General features: G+C 42.7%; 1 protein-coding gene and 1 pseudogene across 2 annotated transcripts; both read right to left on the bottom strand.

The window, feature by feature from the left end:
* Positions 1 to 2,668: 2,668 nt before the first annotated feature.
* On the bottom strand, positions 2,669 to 18,024 carry LOC123143239 (glutamate receptor 3.1). Of its 2 annotated transcripts, none has more exons than XM_044562092.1 (7): positions 17,887 to 18,024; positions 6,328 to 6,669; positions 4,885 to 6,227; positions 4,529 to 4,806; positions 4,101 to 4,132; positions 3,601 to 4,007; positions 2,669 to 3,238 (listed from the first exon to the last, which is right to left on the bottom strand). In XM_044562092.1, exons 2-7 carry the CDS (start codon positions 6,590 to 6,592, stop codon positions 2,789 to 2,791), a joined length of 2,775 nt encoding a protein of 924 aa, XP_044418027.1. In that variant the 5' UTR covers positions 6,593 to 6,669; positions 17,887 to 18,024; the 3' UTR covers positions 2,669 to 2,788. The 2 variants fall into 2 exon arrangements, with proteins under 2 accessions (XP_044418027.1, XP_044418026.1); XM_044562091.1 differs by lacking the exon at positions 17,887 to 18,024 and adding an exon at positions 7,640 to 7,813 and having other exon boundaries at positions 2,670 to 3,238.
* On the bottom strand, positions 11,813 to 12,918 carry LOC123143240 (alpha/beta-gliadin A-III-like; annotated as a pseudogene).
* Positions 18,025 to 19,988: the final 1,964 nt, after the last annotated feature.

The raw sequence follows: 19,988 nt of genomic DNA, 5'->3' as shown, positions 1-19,988 counted from the left end.
GATGCAATAGTGTGGGCCCAAGTGGACGCTCATTTTCGACCGAAACCGGCAACGCCGCCGAGGGAGAAAGTGCCTGAGGAAAAGATTGACCACTTCATTCGTATGGCTAGACCACCAGCTCCCAAGCCTGTTGACTCAGACTATGAGCGCCAAATCAAGAAGGCACATCGAGCACGACTACAGAAAGAAGCAAGCTCGAGCTCGAGCCAACAAGCAGCTGTCAAAAAATGCGGGAAAACCGTTCCCCAGCTGGGAGAACAGGCGGCGCAATCGACCACCCCCCCCCCCTCGCTTGTTGTGCCAACAACACATGAGAGTACGCGCGCCCAATATTATTGTGGGCAAACCGTTTACGTTCCCGAGCTGGGCGATGTGGTAATAACCGAGGAGCATATAATGCAGGCTGAAATGCTCAAGATCACTGTTGGACAACTCCTCGAGATCGAGCCCATGCCTCCGCTTAGAGAGGAGGAAATAAAACGGAAATATGTCCGGGGCCAACCTTTGGTCGAGCCCGAGGAGGTCAAGAACCTCCCAACGAGAATGTATGAATTGCATGATTGGTACATGAAAATTACCAAGATTTCCAATCGAGAGTCCCTCATGGTGCAAGTCGAGGAAGATCATTACTTCCATAAGAAAGTTCTGGCCATTGAGTATTCAAAACTATTTCAGTTATTCAATCAAGATGCACTCGACAAATCTATCGTCAGTTGCTATTGTCTGTAAGTGATTTCTTTCTGTAATTTAAGTCTCAAGCTAGCTCTAGTGCTCATTGATTGATCATTAATTACCTGTAATTATATATCCTCACTATATATTCTTTTCTGTGGTATTATGCAGGATGAAGATGTATGAAATGAAAAAAGCTGGACGCTATGGCATTGGGTTCATTGACCCAAATACCGTTAATGAATACACATGAAAATTGGAAAGGTGTAGACAAGATGTAGAGAAATGCATGCTAGAGTTCTTGAAGCGCCTCAATAGCAATGAAGATATACTACTTCCTTACAACTTCGAGTGAGTCACACTGTCTTGTACTACAAATTCTGTTTTTGCTTACTAGCTAGATGTTAATAAGTGTATAGGGTTTAGGGTTATAGTTGATTAGTGTTATGCACATGCCCGTTTAATTTATACATGCAAACGTATGCGCATGCAGCTTCCACTGGATCTTATTAGACATTAAAGTTGACGAAGGAAAAGTTGAAGTACTGGACTCACTACTTAAAAAAATAGTGACTACAGCATCGTGAAGGGGATAGTCGACAGGTTATTTCAATCATTATTAACTATATCTCAGCCTATTTAGTTCGTCATTTCCTGATATGAACTATTTTTAATAACCCCTTTATTAATTTTCTTTGCCGGCGGGCAGGGCTTGGGCAAAGTACATCAAGGTGACTCCAGGAAAATGGCGACAAAAGCTATGTTGATATCGACCCAAGGTAAGTAATTAAGTAGTACTAGCTAGCTAACTACCATCTCTTTAATTCTTGTTTCAATACAATTAATTAATTAACATACTTGATTAATTATTATCTGATTAAATTCTATTGTCGTAAAGGCCCTGAAGCAGGCGCCGGAGACTGAAGTGTGTGCATACTACGTTTGCGAGAACATTCGCATGATGGCGTCCGAAAGGAGCAGATCTGATAGACAGGACTGGGTACGTTTGCCAGAACAATATTCACAAATCTTACATGATTGTCGATATCTAGTCACACAACTAATACACATGCATATTGATCTCCTTCTTAACAGTTCAAATAGGTGCGGGACAAGCTCCTATCAGAGGAGCGCATACGAGCACTTCAAGAGGAAATAGCGGGATTTTTGCTCGACCAGGTTATAGATCCCAAAGGAGAATACTATCACCCGCTACCGCCCCCATGAACCACTTGTCATCGTGCTCCGAAGGCACCAAGGCAACATGTAGGAGAAATTGTATATATATATATATATATATATATATATATATATATATATATATATATATATATATATATATATATATATACATGTGTATGTGTGAATAATTAATGGTGGTTGTGAGACATTCGATTATATATATGATCAGTTCTACGAGAAAATCTATTTATATATATATGCATAACGTGTACAATATGTAGTATCGTAAAATACCAGCAAACAAAAAAGAATTAAATGGAAAACCCAAAGTTAATGAAAAATTAAAAATTAAAACCAAAACCCCCCCAAACATTTAGTACCGGTTGGTGTTATCAACCGGTACTAATGGTCTACCAGCACCCGGGACTGGCTCGTGCCACGTGGTGGCACTTTAGCGCCGATTCGTGCCGAACCGGTACTAAAGGGGGGCCTTTAGTCTCCACTCCATAGTGCCGGTTACAGAACCGGCACTAAAGGCCCTTATGAACCAGTGATAAAGGCCTGTTCTGCACTAGTGAATGAAACCTAGTCAGTACAAATTAACATGTGAATGTATGTTAGGTGAGAGAAAATAGGGGCCCCACACAGCAATAAAAAATGTGATGGATGCATGCACGGGAGGTCCCGTGCATGATAGAAAATCCACACTCCCCCCAAAATACAGTCATGAAAAGGTAAAAACAATATATGTAGGACAGGAGGAGCATTTCAATATTTTTATTTCTTATTAATCCTTCCTTCTCTTATTTCCTAAACTTTGGAATAATTTGGATCGGAGGGAGTACTTAAGAAGTATTTTGAATCCCCCTATACACCCCTGCTGTCCGACTACCAGAACCTATGTTAGTCGACCGCGTAGCTTTCTACACATGAACTAGCTTTCCATATCAATAACGCTGCCGTTTCTGACTGGCCTGGCCGGCCTTTCCATGTCAAGGGAACTAAAGCTGCCCATCGGCGTTGTTGGCGTCGAGCTTCCAGGCAGGCTCATGGATCGCCTCTCCATGTTCTTCGGCGGCTCCTTCCCATGGACGAACGAGATGAATCTTCTGAGGCTCTTCCGCGGTTCATGCCTCAGGTATTTGCATAGCATGATACCAAAGTAGAGTAGCAGCGCGAGAACACATGCCACACCACAGATTAGGAACAGACCAAGGAAGCTCTCAAGGCGGAGCTGGTTCGAGTCGACAAACTCGCTGTTGTCAGTTGTGCACTCCCCTGTATTGAGCCATTTGGAATGGATCCGCTGCAGCTCCCCATTCTCTGACAGAGACAGGATTGCGGTGGAGAGGTCTACTTGCAAAGGGGAGTCCCTTGGAAATGCCTGGCAGAATTAATTTGTAAGGTGCTACATTTCGATTTGCGAAACAAAGTAGCCGCAGATAAGTGCAAGAAAAGTTGCATAATAAACTAGAGACTAGACACAACTATTCAAAGTTAAAACCTCTATTCCAGGACATTAACAGCATAATATTTTGTTCTTATATTCTACTCCCTACGTTCCTAAATATAAGTCTTTGGGAAGATTCCACTATGGACTACATACGGAGCAAAATGAGTGAATCTCCAATCTAAAATGCATCTATGCACATCCGTATGTGGTCCATAGTGGAATCTCTACAAAGACTTATATTTAGGAACGGAGGGAGTAGTTTATATAAAAGTATATGGTTGAACTGTACTTACAAAGCCCCATCCTCTGCTGGTGAAATCTGTGCCAGCTACCGCAATCTTGCAGTAGGTTGACAAAAACAGTTCAACATAGGGGCGCTCGTCAACAATGGCCATAACACCTCCTTCCTTAGGGCCTATCTTGAGGGCTTCCGCGTATTCTTGTGGTGAACCAAGAGCTCTTAGCCTTGACCGTGAGATGTTGAGCTCCTTGACCATATAGTCTTGTGCAAAAGAACCAACTTGGAAACCAATAGGATCATTGCTATTTTTCAGGTCATCAATTCCTTTTATAGAAGTATCAAGTTGTTGCACGGTCAGGATGGAAGTAAGACTCGCGGTATAGCTGGATACAATTATCAAAACAACAAACAGCCATATGATCAGGACACCACGCCCTAAGGCACTCATAGTATTTTCTCCTGCGAGCAGACATGGATGAAATCACGAGTCATGCCTCAGAACAAAATGTTATAGCCAAAAAAACACATAAGAGAAAAGGTTGGTTTACTCACTGTGTGCGAAGAACAAAGTTGAAAAGCTGAACCTGCAGGCAATAAAATTTGAAATTATACTCACAGTAAGGAATCACGTCATGATAAGAGCATTTGGCAAATACATGTGGAGAAGTACGTGAAAACAGGAAAAAATAGAGCAATGAACATAAATATCATTAAGCGAATATATATACTGTGCATGTATATATGTCTCACAAGATTATTAAGATAATACTCCCGCCGTCAAAAACACTCTTATATTATGGGACAGAGGGAGTAGTTCATTGGTAATCACTAGATGCTTCATTTAGGTATGTTAACTGGCCAATGCTCTAAGGTGCTCGCTGTATGCAACATATTGCACAAGACTTGTTAAAACATCAACACTTCGAAAACAGGAATGATATACAAGAAGACGATACAAAAGGTAAATGCCAGCTCCTTACGAGAAAATAGTTATTATTTGTTGACATACTGAACCACGGAAATCGTCATTGATCCGATGTTCAAGAACCCAAATAACCACACCCACAATAAGAAAGAACAGCCCTGTAACACACCACATCTCCAAACTAAATGGCTGCAAGAATGCCCAGGACGATGTTATATGCTCTTTAACCGGAGCCAAGATAACCAAGCCTGTTTCAATGAATGGCTGGGTGAAATCAAAAGTTACTGTCCGCCTCATTGTAATTGCAATATCCCCTATAGCTGCATCAAACTCCTGCAGGATAAGATGACCCTGGTCAGCATGGTATATGATGAAATGGTTAGAGGAAGAAAAGAGGCATTCCATACTTACATTTGATTCAATCATCTGTACGAGTTTGTCATAATTAGGATTTTCAGTACCATTCCCAAAAGGTACAAACTTGTAACTAACAGGATAAGGAAGCAAAGCCAATGCCTGAGTAAAGACATCGATGCAATAACCCTTCATTGACCCAGTAGCATTGTCTACCGTGACGATCTCTTTGAAGCTAAATCTGTTGGGAACACCAATTTTCAACTGCTTGGCATTAGAAGGAAAGACCCATCCTCGAGGCCTCTGTGCAGTTTCCCCAGGCCAAATAACATCATAGAGATGCTGATCGGCGAGAGAAATATTAGGAGGCTTTGAATATAGAGCCTCTGGAGAGACAGTCGACAACAAGCCAGAATAGTTTGACCAAAAACCAATGGTCCGCATGCCATTTCCGATGACATTTATGATGTCATACGCAGGGTGAATGAGGTTGCCTACAGCATCGAATTGCACTTGCCCAGATATCCCACTGAAGTTTACCTTTCTAATCTTCTCCAGTAATTTGCTTCCCATGTCAAAAATGCTCATTGCTTCAAGGTGAAGAGTTCCTCCAATTCCATCATGCAAGTCATTTGAAAAGGAAATCCTACCACCATCATCAAAGAAGGCATCCAGAGCCCGAGCTACTGCCCAGACACTATCATAAACATAAAAACCATACGTATTTACACGAAGATCACTGTAGTTGTACTTTTTACTTTGCGTGCCCCATTTGGAGACCAAATTACTCTTCATCTTTGAGTTGGGAATATGTGGCCGTAAAGTAAGAACACCTTGCAGGCCAGATATAGTCTCAGCAGGAACTGATGAATTAGCATCAAGATATGCAGACAGCCAGTCAGTTGCAATCCACACATAGCCGTTGCCCATCATGTTCAGTTGGTTTGCCACAGAGAAAAGCTTGAGTCCAGGTTCAGCTCCAGTATGGAGAACAATAACACGAGGCTCCATATAACTGACACTAACCAACAAATTTATGAGGTCACTCCTTTTAGCGTTGGAAGGAAACCCAACCTTGTAGGATATTTTGCAGCGCTTTAAAGTGAGTGCATCATCCAAAGCAGCAATGCCATTTCTACCATAAACATTATCAATGTATATGGCAGTCACTATCTTCCAGTGGTTGTAGTCAACAACTTCTGCCACAGCCGCCATTTGATAGAGATCACTGGGACCCGTCCTGACAAAGAACGGGAACTGTATCGATGAAAGAGTTGCATCAGAAGCAAAGGACATTAAAGGGACTTGAAGCTCATTTGCTACATATGAAATCATATGAGAAATAGTAGAGCACTGAGGGCCAATGAGTGCAATAACATCAGTCTCCATGAACTGCAAAGCTGATACAAGGAACACGGCATCATTGCCACAACTCCACAACAGAAGTAAAAAATTATTTGAAGGTTGCGAAATGAATGAGTGACATTAAAGCTAGCCTACCTTGAACCATGCCAAGGAAACCATCAAAGCAATTTGTATCCTTCATTTGAACCTTTAGTGTAGTTCCATTTAGAACTGTTGGATCGGAGTTGATATCTTCCAAGGCTGTATGGATGGCAACTGCCGCAACACCTCCGGTGGTGGAGTCAAATTGAAGAATAGACCCAATATTCACAACAGGAGGCCCTGTGGCTAAACTCTTGCAGATGCCATTAGGGAAAAGGAGCAGAGAAAGAACCAACAACATGAGAAAAACTATCTCCATTACGCCTCAAATGGCGCAAAGGCTACTGGACACTTGTCTGCATGCTAGCAAACTATTTATGTGTTGGAAACCCCATCCTGTAAGAAAAACCATTAGGCATATGTTATCGTGGTACCAATGCATAATTCTTGTATTCTCCAAAGTAACATAGTCCATGTAAAAGAGTAGCAACATTTGGAGCCTCAGCCCAAACATTTAAAAGAAAACAACAACAAAGAAGGAAAAATCACTTTGAATGAATCAATTGCAGGAATTTTAAACCGCTGGGTTGAATATCGCAAGGAAAAACAACTTGAGAGAACAATGACAGATGATTTGACTAAACACGCTAAGTAAATACACAAAATATAGTAAGCAACACAAAAAGTTGTTATGTTTCTGATTTATAAGACTACTAGAAAGATATAGAATTACAAGGATGGGCCAACAAGCATCCAAGATAGTCAAGAAGCAATGTGGTCCATGAGTGAAAGCTAAAACCTGTGGCGTGGCCATACTACTCTGAACAGATTCCAGTTTCCAGCACATAAATGTGCAGGAGCAGGTGCAAGTGCAGGTGCCAAACTTTAGATTATGCCCTTGTCTCAATCATCAGACAGCAAACAAACAAACAGAACAGAACATACAACTTTATATGTAGTACTATGCTTAAGGCCGGGTGCTTCCTGCAACCAAACAAATGACGGTAAACGGTAAACAAAGAGCGCATATCCCAGCATTTTCATCCGTTTCGTGCACATTTTCAGCAACTGACAGTAAGCAGACTGAAACCTGGGAGAACTGGAACGAGACCAGGGGACCAGCCGGGCCGACACCCTGCGCACAATCCATCGAACACCTTGCGGACGGGCACGCAGAGAGTAGAGCGACCCAGCGGCAACAGAAAGCAAGCAGGGCCGCCATTGCCGGGGCATGAAGCTGCAAGAAGCACACAGCTTTCCCTCCGATTCCTCGCTCGGAGTCCAAAGAAAAGGCGGGCATTGGCGGCATGGAAGTAGGAGACCGGTGGGGATTCGAGAGGCGGGACTGGGAGGGATTTGGACTTACGAGCCGCATTCGGCGCCTCCAAAGAGGAAATCTCGGTCTCCCCTCGGCCGCCGGCTGCTGCGCCGCCCGGCGACGACGACGGATGATACTGCTCAGGGCAGGGCAGGAGAGGAGCAGTACGAGGAGGATCCTATTCACATGGCCGTGACGGGCTTCCGTCTAGTGAGCTTACTGTTACTGTATTCCCATGTTCTACTAAATGTGCACGTGCAACACAGGTTAATATTTAAGCATTATATTGTTTTATTATTTACACGTGGATATTAGGTATGCTATTATTTGTGTGTTAATTTCTTTGATTATGTGATTAGTTAATGTGTATGTGTAATGCGCGTTAATTTGGAAGTATATTAAGTGCATTCGGATATTAAGTAGGATATTATTTGCATGTTATTATGTGATTAGCACTATATTTGGCATGCAATTAACTGCATGCTAAACGTATTAAGTGCTCGACAGTGAAGCAGTCTATGTCATTGGATTGACATGATTTAATGGCCAAGATTATTTGGATCTGCCCCTTTAGGTCTTTTTATATTGGTATAGATATATATATAGTGAATTTGGTGCTCAGTATGACATAACAAACACATACTCCCTTCGTCCCATAATATAAGAGCGTTTTTCCACTATATACTAATGTGAAAAACACTCTTATATTATGAGACGGAGAAAGTAGTTGATATAACACAATAGCATCACAAAGTTCGCGCGGTTTCATTGATTAATCTATTTTCTACTCCCTGAAACTTGTGATGCCACTTTTGAACAATGTCATCATTATGCATTTGAAAAAAATGTTGAACAAGTATTTAAAAATTATTAATCAAGAATTGGAAATTGTTAAATGTGTATGGTAATAATGTTGACCATGTATTAAAATGATAAAAATGTTTGATCATGTATACAGAAATGTTAATCAGGCATTTAAAAGAAATGTTGAACAAGGGTTCGAAAATGTTAATCAAGCGTTTGGAAAATGTTAAATGTGTATAGAGAAAAAGTTGACCATGTATTAAGAAAATGTTAATCAAGCATTTAAGTTTTTTGTGAAAATAGAAAAAGAATGGTGACCATGTATTGAGAAAATGTTAATCTTGTATTTGAAAAATGATAATCAAGCATTTAAAAAATGTGTATAGAAAAAATGTTGACAATGTATTACAAAAATGGTTGGTTTGTATTTGAAAAATGTTAGACGTGTATTAGAGAAAAATGTTGTTGACATATACAAAAAATGTACAATGATAACCAATAGAACAAAGAAAACCGAAAAAAAGGAAATAAACAAAAGAAAAAAAGAATGACAAATCGAAGAAACGGAGTGTAAAAAAGAATGAAAAAAATGAAGAAGAAAAAAAAGAGAAAAAAAACTCAAATAAAACCGGCTTGAATCGCTTGAAGTACCACGCGCACCTACAACTTATCACGAACGGGACTTGGGCGGACTGGTAGCAGCACCCACGGTCACCTTGAGACTAGGAATCAATCCTGGTTCTCCCTTTCCTCATCTCTTTTTCTAACCATATGCGCGTGAATGGGCCGGCCCAATATGACGTGGGGAGAGGAAAAAACATCATGCACGTAAATCCTCGCCGTGCACATGGTAGTTAAAGGAAACGTATTAGTTATTAACTCCAAGTAATTTTGGTTTTCTCCTTTTCTAGACAGGACAGAATAGCTGTATGAAACCCATACACATATAAGGCTGCAGTACCACGGGGAAGGCCCGCCGGAAAAATTAGAGTGACCATCGATTAAGCATGACACAAACGGTCTGGATGCCAAACAAAAATCTTATATCTCTGTCTGGCAACACATTTCCATAGCCACTATAAAATTGTGCGAGCTTTCTCACGTCCCAATAAGCTATATATATATTGTTGGAGGGATAACAAGGGCCTTTTCATCTGTATATCCATGTATCCTTCTAATCAGACATCATCGTGGATGGGCTTGTAGGCCACACGCGGTGCCGCCGTAGCGGCAGCGGTAGGACTAGGAGTCACCGGATCCAGCCAGGAGTGGCTGGTCCCCGTCTCCAGCCATGGTTGGCATCTTGCCAAGTTCAAGCCTCCACGGATGCAAGTGGCACGATGCGGCGTCGTTGATCTTTTTCTGCAGGTCTGGATCGAGAGGAGGGCGGCGTGGGGGCTATTAGCTTCGGACTAATAATGGTGGTTTGGCCCTGATGCTCTTCTTCCGCCAAGTCGTCTTTTTGCCGGATGTCGACCACTTGGATCTGGCCGTTGATGAGTTCCGGTCTTTCCGAGCGGAGATCTATATTGATTGGTGTATGTCGCCCCTGGATATCTAGGTTGGAAAGGCTCCCGTCATACGCGCTAATATTATCAGCCAACACGGCCTCAAGAGGACGCGGTGCGAAGCTTCGGTTTCTTATTTATGTCACGGGACATGTCTAAGTCAAGATCCTCAAGGCATTGATAGATGTGGAGAAAGTCACGGCGGCTGCCATTTGAGGTCTTGAAGCTTCGGCGGAAGGATGTATTGGATGCGATGACAACTGTATGTTTGGTGACTTGCAACAGCGGCCTCGGCAAGCGGGGGCGGCAACACCGGTGGACTGCATTTTCGGTGGTACTTGTCGACTATCGAGTCTCAGTTCCTAGGTTGAAAACCCAAGGTCTACCCCTTATTGGCTGTACTTGGCAATGGCCTTGTTGAAGGCATTGTTTTTGGGTGAACTCAAAATTTTTCCAGGGTGAAAACCCACGATCTTCTATCGGGCAACGACAACGCTTGTGCATTGTTTCCTTCTTGTGGGTGTTGCTTTTGAATAACCTTTTTGTAATCCGGGCATTGTCTTCGGTGGTGGTTAGAGTGTTGTTGATGCTTGTGATTGACCACCATGGTGGGGTATTTTTTATTTTGTTCTTTTTATTTTCTTTTTTGGCTGTGTGTATCCTTCATGTCTTTAGACATCTTGTTGGTAGAGAGGCCGGGTGTAATTGGAGGCTTGGGGTTCCACAACCTTGATCTATTCACTTATGCAAAGTTTGCTAAACATACATGGCTGTTTCTATCTAGATAGCTCATGTATGAGGGTCCTTTATGGAAGATACCATGAAATGAGATTCTTTTTTTTTTGAAATGCGGGTTCCTGCATAGTGCATCGCTAACTTGGCGTGCAATTCTGAAAGGTCAAGAAGGTTTGAAGGAGGGTATGTTGTGACAAATTGGGAATGCACATACTACAGAGATATGGCATGATAAATGGGTGCAGGGCATGCCGCTAATGAAACCACTACGATGCATGTGAGAAACTCCGGTCCAACTTGTAGCTGATCTTATCGATGAAAAACACGGGCGACTGGAACAATCCTTTCATTCATTAGGTGTTTATCCCATCAGATGAGGTGGCCATCCTTAATATGCCACGACCAAACAATCCAGCAGAGGACATTTGGTCGTGGGTATCATAAAGAAATGACATTTGTTCTGTCCAATTGTTGTACAGAGCCATGATGGACACAAGGAATGGTGTGGTGGATGGACTGTCTAGTTTGTCTAATGGGGAAGAAGAAATGAAAAGGCAACAAACTCTTAGGGTACAAGCCAAGTTAAGAGTATTTTGGTGGAGAGTAATTAAAAACATCCTACCTTTCATATGCATAACTAAAAATGCATGTGATGGGGTTATGTGTGTGCCCTATGTGGCCATGGGGAGGAAATGTTACTTCATATGCCCTTATCACACGTGAGCATGCAAGTTTATTCTTGGATTCTTCTTGAGAATATTTTGACATAAAACTCCCAAGGTTGCACCCGGAAACATGGTCACCTGATATCTTCAATCCATATTTCCTGATGCAAGAAGAGCGCTATTAATGCTTCGGTTATGTGGGCGATTTGGAGTAGCCGCAATGATACTCATGATGAGGAGATGTACCAGTCTCAAAAATCAATGTAATTGATTGATGAATTGAATGCTTCTCTGGAAATAATTGATCAAGGGCAAGCCAAGGATGTGGATAGTCGTTACTACTTTAATAATACACAATTTGAAAGTCCAAGAAAACAATTCAATTTAATTCAAGTTTTAGACTCATTTTGTTATCTTCAAATTAATGCAACATAGATATCTACTTAATGCGTAATATATATAATTAGGGGTGAACTTGTGAACGGGCACATGAATGGAACTCAAACAAATAATCATATGCAGACAAGACCTGGCTTTGTCTTTTATTCCCAAGTTTGAACTAGTATAGTTCGGGTTCTTACATGGTAGTGCATGTCACTTTATATTTTCACCAGTACAACGACCAAACCATGGACTAAGAACACGATGTTTGATATATCTAGTACTAGAGTTCTTCTCTTCTCAGTTAGTACCGAAGATGCCAAATGGCGCAATGGTGGTCGAGCAATATGGAGGGATGTAGACATTGCAGGTTGCTGGTAGCGTCTGTAGCGCTAGGTTCCTTATTTCCTCGAACTGGGGCAGTTGTTGAGGCTGGACAGAGCCCTGGGCCTGTGGGTTTTGCTGAGATGGCTCGAAGGAGCCCTGGCCTGATAGATATTGTTGCTGAGGCTGCTGGTAGGAAACCTGGCTCGATGGTTGTTGTTGTTGTTGTTGTTGTTGTTGTTGTTGTTGATGCAGAATAATAGCATGAACGACATTGTGGATGGCTTGGCACCGCGACTGCTCGGGGATCTGCCACAGCTGCTGACAACATAATTGTTGCAACAGTTGGTAACTACTTTGTTGCAATACTTGTGAGCTTGCATGCACTATGTTGTGTTGTTGCAAGACGACATCCCTGCATGGAATCAGTTGTTGTTGCAAATTTGTTGAAGGATTTGTTGTTGTTGTTGTTGTTGTTGTTGTTGTGCTTGTTGCTGCGAAATTGGTTGTTGTGGTTGCGGATATTGTGGTTGCGGTTGTGGATAGGGTTGTTGTGGTGGAAATGGTTGCGGCTGCGGATATGGTAGTTGTGACGGAAATGGTTGCGGCTGCGGATATGGTTGTTGTGATGGAAATGGTTGCGGCTGCGGATATGGCTGTTGTGGTGGAAATGGTTGTTGCTGCCCTGGAAATTGTTGTTGTTGCACCAATGGAACTTGCTCTTGTGGTTGTTGCTGAGATGGATTTTGCGGCTGCAATTGTGGCACTGGAACTCTAACTGCAGTTGTGGCAGTGGTCGCCACAATAGCAAGGAGGGCAAGGATGAGAAAAGTCTTCATGGTGTATTTGTATTGACCAGTTCTTGCTTGGCTTGAATGATGCACTCTACTTATGAGAATGATGAATGAGGAAGGATGGTCATCATGCTACATGCCTATTTATAGCTGCCATGGCATGATCTCTTTCACAATTGGCATTTGCTTGTCTGCAAAGTGCTTGGATGCTTCCCAAAATCATATTTTGGTATGTTGTGTTTGGTGGCACTATCATTCCACCACAAAAAGGTGTGATAACACACATGACTCATCTTATTCACTTTACAGCTAAACACTAATCTTGATTGCCTAATTTTGTGAAACTAAGTTTGTAATGTTATGCAAGTTGTTACGTGTAAACTAGATAAGCATTGCTTGCACAGAACTTAGTTTTTAATCTTGTTGGCATGTTAAGATAGATGAGACTAGTAATATAACTTGCTTTAGTAGGTCATGACTCATCAAATTCTTTTTACATGTCAAGTGTTGTAGTGTTCTAGAATTTGTTAGCAAACATCAATTTTGTAATGTTCTACAAGTTGTTACGTGTAGACTAGATAAGCTTGACTTGCATACAAAAAAGATTGTAATCATGTGTGACCTGTTAAGATAGATTAGATTAGTAATGTAGCTTGGTTTCATAGACCATGACTCACCAAATTGCTTTTACTTGTCTTAAGTGTTGTATATGTTGTACTCCCTCCATCTTGGTTTACAAGTCTTGCACATGTACCTAGGTCGTTAATTTGACCAACTTAATAAGAGGCATACATTACAAAAAATATATCATTAGAAACTGTAGATATTCTATTTTCTAATGATATAATTTTTATGTTAAACAATTTATTTTGTATAATTAAATTGACGACCTAGATACACGTGGAAGACTTGTAAACTGAGATGGAGGGAGTACAAGTTATTAACACTTATCTTCTTAGTATGGCTTGCAATGTGTGTGCATGCCAAGGTATGTGTAGCTTCTATTCATTTGTAGATCTTATTTCGTTTTACGCGAATCATGAAATGATCATCTATGGTAATTTCATGATCATCTACGGTAACACTTGCGAGTGCAGCTGCAACAATGTTGGCAGGGTCGGAGGGAGGTTGTGGGATGGCATGAGTTCTTGTGACAACCTATAGTTCATTATGTTTTTTTGGGGTAGTACCTATAGTTCATTATGTGTGGAAAGATACATGTTATGTTTTTCATGCGTGCAAAAAACTTATGTCTTTAAATTTGCAAATTGGCCATGCTGTTCTAAGGGCTGCTACTGGTGGCCAATTTGAAGACATGTGGTGCACTGGGCCTTGGACGCAGCAGATAGCCCAACTAGGCTCACTCAGAAGGAAAAAAAACTCCCATGGATCGCTCCCTTGCCGACCTCTCTCCTCTCTCGCGAATTGGGCACGCCGCATACCCACTCCCCTCCACGCACCACTACCCCTCCCTTCCCCTCCCCTCACGCGTCGCCGCCGCGAACCACCTCGTCTTCCTCACGCCGCCTCACCGTTGGCGTCTACCCTTATCCTCTCCCCAAAGCCGTTGACCTCATCTCTCACCATCTCCTCCCCATCTCATCTAAAGAGAAGAGGCAGATCGACCAAGTCAGGCGCCGGCAATGGCGGCGACCGCATTCGCCACGGGCGCAGCCACCTCGCCGAATAGAAGATAGGATATATAGATAGATTAAGACGAGGCACAACACTTAGTTTGCACCATAGCTAGCTAAAATTGGGAAATGTTAAACGAGTATTTAAAAAATGTTAATCAAGAATTGGGAAATTGTTAAATGTGTATGGTAATAATGTTGGCCATGTATTAAAAATGATAAAAATGTTTGATCATGTATATAGAAATGTTAATCCAACATTTGAAAGAAATGTCGAACAAGGGTTTGAAAATGTTAATCAAGCGTTTGGAAAATGTTAAATGTGTATGGAAAAAAAGTTGACCATGTATTAAGAAAATGTTAATCAAGCATTTAATTTTTTTGTAAAAATGGAAAAAAATGTTGACCATGAATTGAAAATTTGTTAATCTTGTATTTGAAAAATGATAATCAAGCATTTAAAAAATGTGTATACAAAAATATTGACCATGTATTGCAAAAATTGTTGGTTTGTATTTGAAAAATGTTAGACGTGTATTAAAAAATGTTGTTGACGTATACAAAAAATGCACAATAATAACCAAAAGAACAAAGAAAATAAACAAAAGGAAAAAAGAAATGAAAAAAATGAAGAAACGAGTGCAAAAAAGAATAAAAAAATGAAGAAGAAAAAAAGAGAAAAAGGAAAAAAACTCAAAGAAAACCGGCTTGAATCGCCAAAAGTATGACGCGCACCTACAAATTATCACGAACGGGACTTGGTCGGGCTTTGTAGCAGCACCCGCTGTCACCTTTGAGACCAGGAATCGATTCTGGTTCCCCCTTTCCTCAGCTCTTTCTCTAACTATATGCACGCAAATGTTAATCAAGCATTTAATTTTTTTGTAAAAATGGAAAAACCGTCAGCGAGAGCTGCTACCGTCTCGCGTAATGCGAGACATAGCGTTCACGGACTTTGAATTTGCACCGTGTGGAGGTAGTTAGGCCGGTGGAACAATCGATCAGTCCATCAACAAAAAGTTTATCACTTTGCATTTACTGGCCTGATTTCGGCCCAGTTTCAGAAACAAAAATATTGGCCAAGGATGGATGGAATTCATCTTCGAGGAGCGTATTTTGAAAATGTTCCCCAATACATAAAAACGTTTATGTATTTATAAAATTGATCGCAAACTTGAGAGAAATTTCCCAAGCTTAAAAAAATGTTCACGTATTTGAAAAACATTCACAAATTTGAGAAATGTTCGTGAATAGGGACGCATATTTGAAAACATGTTCATGAAGTTGGAAGAATGTTCATGAATATGAAAAATTGTTCATGTATTTAATAAAATGTTCACAAATTTGAAAATTTTCTGCGCATTTGGAAAATGTTGGTGAATTTGAGTAATGTTCTTGAACATACTAAAATGTTTGCCTATTGAGAAAATGTTCACGAACTAAAAACATATTTTTTAATTTTAAAAATTCTTTATGAGTTAAAAAATGCTCAGGAATTTGAGAGAGAGAGAGAGAGAGAGAGATCAACCTCGTTTGTTTCCCATGGGGGTACCCACAAATCTTTTATGGTTTTGTGTTTTCTATTTTGTGTAAAAACAGACCAGGCTCAGGATGGAGGTTGCCATAGAAGAAGTAATGCCAGGCACCACTCACCGTTGGTGCAAAAGCATGTGCCCAAGAAAGCGAAAGAGTACCACGGACAAGAGGAGTACTCCCTTCGTTCCTAAATATAAGTCTTTTAAGAGATTCCACAATAGACTATATACGGAGTAAAATAAGTGAACCTATACTTAAAAGGCGTCTATATACATCTGAATGTATTCTTTATTGTACAATCTCAAAAAGATTTATATTTAGGAACGGAGGGAGTAGTAGATTGCTAACCAGCAAACGTCTAGGCCAGGAATCCCAGCAGCTCGACCAAATGGCAACGACTTCAAAGAGGCACATCCAACCAGATTCATGCCCATGTTCCGTTCTCGCGGGCCACAATGCAACATAATGGATAGAAAGAAGTTCATTTTCAACTTCAAATGTGGTTCAATGGACAAATACCCCCCCCCTAAAGACTGCTTTTGGTATAATTTACACCCTAAAAATTTCAAAACTAGATAAATGTGCCCCTAAAGCGGTTTTGATTATGATTTTCGTGGTTTTGGATCTGACATCATCTTCCTCCTCTCTCCACCTCTCTCCTCTATGTCATTCATCCAACTGCCATGGACGCCTGATGCTCGTCGTCGAGGTGCTACAGCTTCGCCTCCGATGCCCTAGCCCCTCCTTCCCCTTCCCTCCCCCTTCTTTCACCCTCTCCAGCGGGAATCACGCGCCCCGCATGCGCCCGTGTTGCGGTGACCGTCACCTTGAGTTACATCGCCATGTCCACCCCGCAACACAATCCAAAACCACCCAAATCATAGCAAAACCACTCGAGGGGTAAATTTGTCCGGTTTTGTAGATTTCAGGGTCAAAATTGTACCAAATTAGGCTTGGGGGCGGGGTGATAGACTTCATGCACTGGTAGGCCCAACCTGTTAACATGTGATGGCACAACTCTTTTTTTTAATGGAAAAGGGGTAGTACTATTCATAAAACAAGAATACGGTCCCGTAAAAAAAACAAGAATATGGTGGTGTGTAAAATGGTTGGCAGGTGAGATACGTGCGATGAATAAGGTCTTGAGCGTGGTTCTAAGAAAGACACACGCACCAGATAACGAGTCCTACATGGAGCTCGTCCTCCAAAGAGTTTTTTCGCTCCTTCCCAAAATATGGCGATGGTTCACTTTTCTGTTCTTCGTTGCACAACTTTGAGTAATTTGTATTTTTTTTATGTAGCGACATCATAAGGTATTTCATCATTAAACTTCACACACGTGTAATATACCCAAACCTCTATATCCGGGAGCTTTTTCGCTCCAAGATTCATCCACTTGGATGAAAAAGACTTTTGGGTAAATTCCTATGGGGCACGCGTATTATTTTGGTACCTGGTTGTGTACAAATGAGTTGTGGATTCAGGTTTTCGTTTGAAATTTTTTGAACGTGTGTGCAGCTTGGTTTGGTTCGTTTAGTATTTTCTCTGGTGCCGTTCTTCGCATTTGTGATTAGTCGCTGTCTTTGGCCCTTCTTCGCTATTGTGATAGGTCGCTGTCAGTCTCTGGTGCTGTTGGCCGAAGTCGCTTTCTTGTTTCCTATTCGTCATCGGGTTCTATATTGGTTCCTGTCACTGTCGTTGCCTGTGTGCCGCTGTTGGTTCGGTCGTTGTGTTCTCTCCCCATGCCCTGTCTTCTCTAGAAAGCCCGGGCAAAATCTGAGCACAACGCCACCGCCCTATAAGCCTATATAAGAAGAGGCCGGCTCTCCTCCTTCCCAGCGGACAACGCAGTGTACGCCGGACACGGCAAGTATATACACACCTTGAGCGGCCCGGTGCCATGGCTCCACTAACCTTGAAGCTCTGCTGGAGATCGTGTTGCCATCGCCAGCCGGAGGACGCCTCCAGCGCCGGTACCGTCCCAAGATTTGCACCAGGCACCGCCGCCGGCGCCTCGCGGTCACTATCCATGAACCGCACGGTACGGTGCTCCTGCCCGCGTGTCAGCTGGTCTTCCTCAGGCAGGACCACGAATACCACGACGCCGATGAGCACACGTACCGCGCGCTTGCCGGCGAAGATGATGTTGAGGAATCCCGCGAGCCGCCCGCCGGGGGAGGCCAGCTTACGGAAGTCCCTGAGCTTGGCGCGGATGGAGGCTTCCGCTAGCTTCTTGGTCTTCTTCTAAGGCGCGGGCACGGGCGGCCCTCCGTGAACGCCTGCACGGTGGTGCGGATGGGGCGGAGGTGGCTGTGGTTGAACGGCAACCCGCGACACTACTAGGGAAAATCTTATACACAGGACATTAGCAGTAGCGCGGGTTAAAAACACGCGCTGGTGCTAATTAGCAGCAGCGCGGTGTTGTAAACCGGGCTATAGATACCGTTATAGCAATAGCGCGCCAGCGTACAAAAGCGCTACTACTAAAATTCCCACGGCTTAGCCGATAGGCTGCACATAGTAGTAGCGATCTTCGCCAAACAGCGCTACCGCTATTTGCTTTGTAGCATCGCGTTTACGCTGAGACGCGCTACTTCTAAAGTAAATAAAACTAAATGAAAAGCAAATAGAAAAGTAAATGAAAATGAAAGAAATACAGAAAGGTGAAAGAAAAAAATAAAATGTAAATAAAAATAAATGAAAAATTGGAAAAAAGAGAATGGTATAGCAGTAGCGCGTATCCACGAACGCGCTGTAGCTATGTTAGCAGTAGCGCACTTCCTGGAACGCGCTACTGCTACTTCTGACTAAACCGCTCGATTCGTTTTCCCCAACGGCCACTTCCCCCAAATCGCAACTCCTCCACTGTCGCCGCCGCCGTCGCCCGTCGGCCGCCGTGCGCTCTCCCACGCGCTCTCCCGCCTCAACGCCGCCCCCGACCCCGACCTCGACGCCGCCCCCGACCCCGACCTCGACGCCGCCCTCCGCCGCGCGCCCGAGCCCCGACCCCGACCTCGACGCCGCCTGCCCCTCCCTCGCCGCAATCACCGTAAGGCTCTGCCTCTCCTCTCCCCTACCCCCCTCTCGCTCTGCTAGGGCAATTTATATATGTGTTGATGCTGTGTTGATGTTCATATGAACCCTAGGTGTTCATATGAACCCTAGATTTGTTTAGGGCAGTAGGCATTTTTTAGCATTTAGGAAAAATGATTAGCAATTTTTTTAGGAAATTAGCTAGGGCAAATTTTTATGAAAAGGCCTAAACAGTAATTTCATTTGCATATTGTTGTTATATGATATATGTCATTGATGTTCATTTGCATATTCCATTATTGAAGTGGTTCGATTGTGCCCAAGTGGCTTTATTGTTTTCAGGAAATGAAGCCGAGTGGCCTATGTTTTGCCGGAATGTTGATTCATTTCCGTTCCGGCAAATTTCAGGTTCTCGATTTGTCCACTTTTTAGCAAAAGTCATGCCGAAATTTTTCGTGAATTTCGACATGACTTGTGCTACAAACTAGGACATATCGAGTGCCCGGGATTTGCCGCACCGGGAAGGAGTCAATGTTCCTGCAAAGCATAGGCCTTTTTTATGTCATTATTCATTTTATTAGGTATAGAATTAATTGACTAGATTTAATCGTAAGAACTAGTTGAATTTATAGAACTAGTTGAACATGTCACATTTGTTGTTATTTTTTTAGTTAAAGCAATTTTTCGCGCATCGACGTCGACGATGCCTATCCCGCATCCTCGTCGTCGAGTCGGTGGAGGACACCTGCGTCACCAGATGGGCCATGTCCGGGACTGGGCTCCGCCGGGGTGGTACTGGGAGGCGCTACCTACCAGGGGGCGCAGGTTGGTGAGGAGCCAGCCTGTCGTTGACCCGAACCTTCTTTGGTGGCGGTCGCGTGGGCCAGTGACGGTCCAGAGGCTCGAGGACCCCGCGGAGGTGGTGCATGACCGTGTCAGTGAGGAGGACGCGCACGTCCATCGCTACTTGTTGCGTTGGAGCA

This window comes from Triticum aestivum, chromosome 6D (assembly GCF_018294505.1).
Source record: "Triticum aestivum cultivar Chinese Spring chromosome 6D, IWGSC CS RefSeq v2.1, whole genome shotgun sequence".
NCBI lineage: Eukaryota > Viridiplantae > Streptophyta > Magnoliopsida > Poales > Poaceae > Triticum > Triticum aestivum.
Note: the sequence above shows the minus strand (reverse complement) of the source record. Positions and strands in the feature narration are given on the sequence as shown.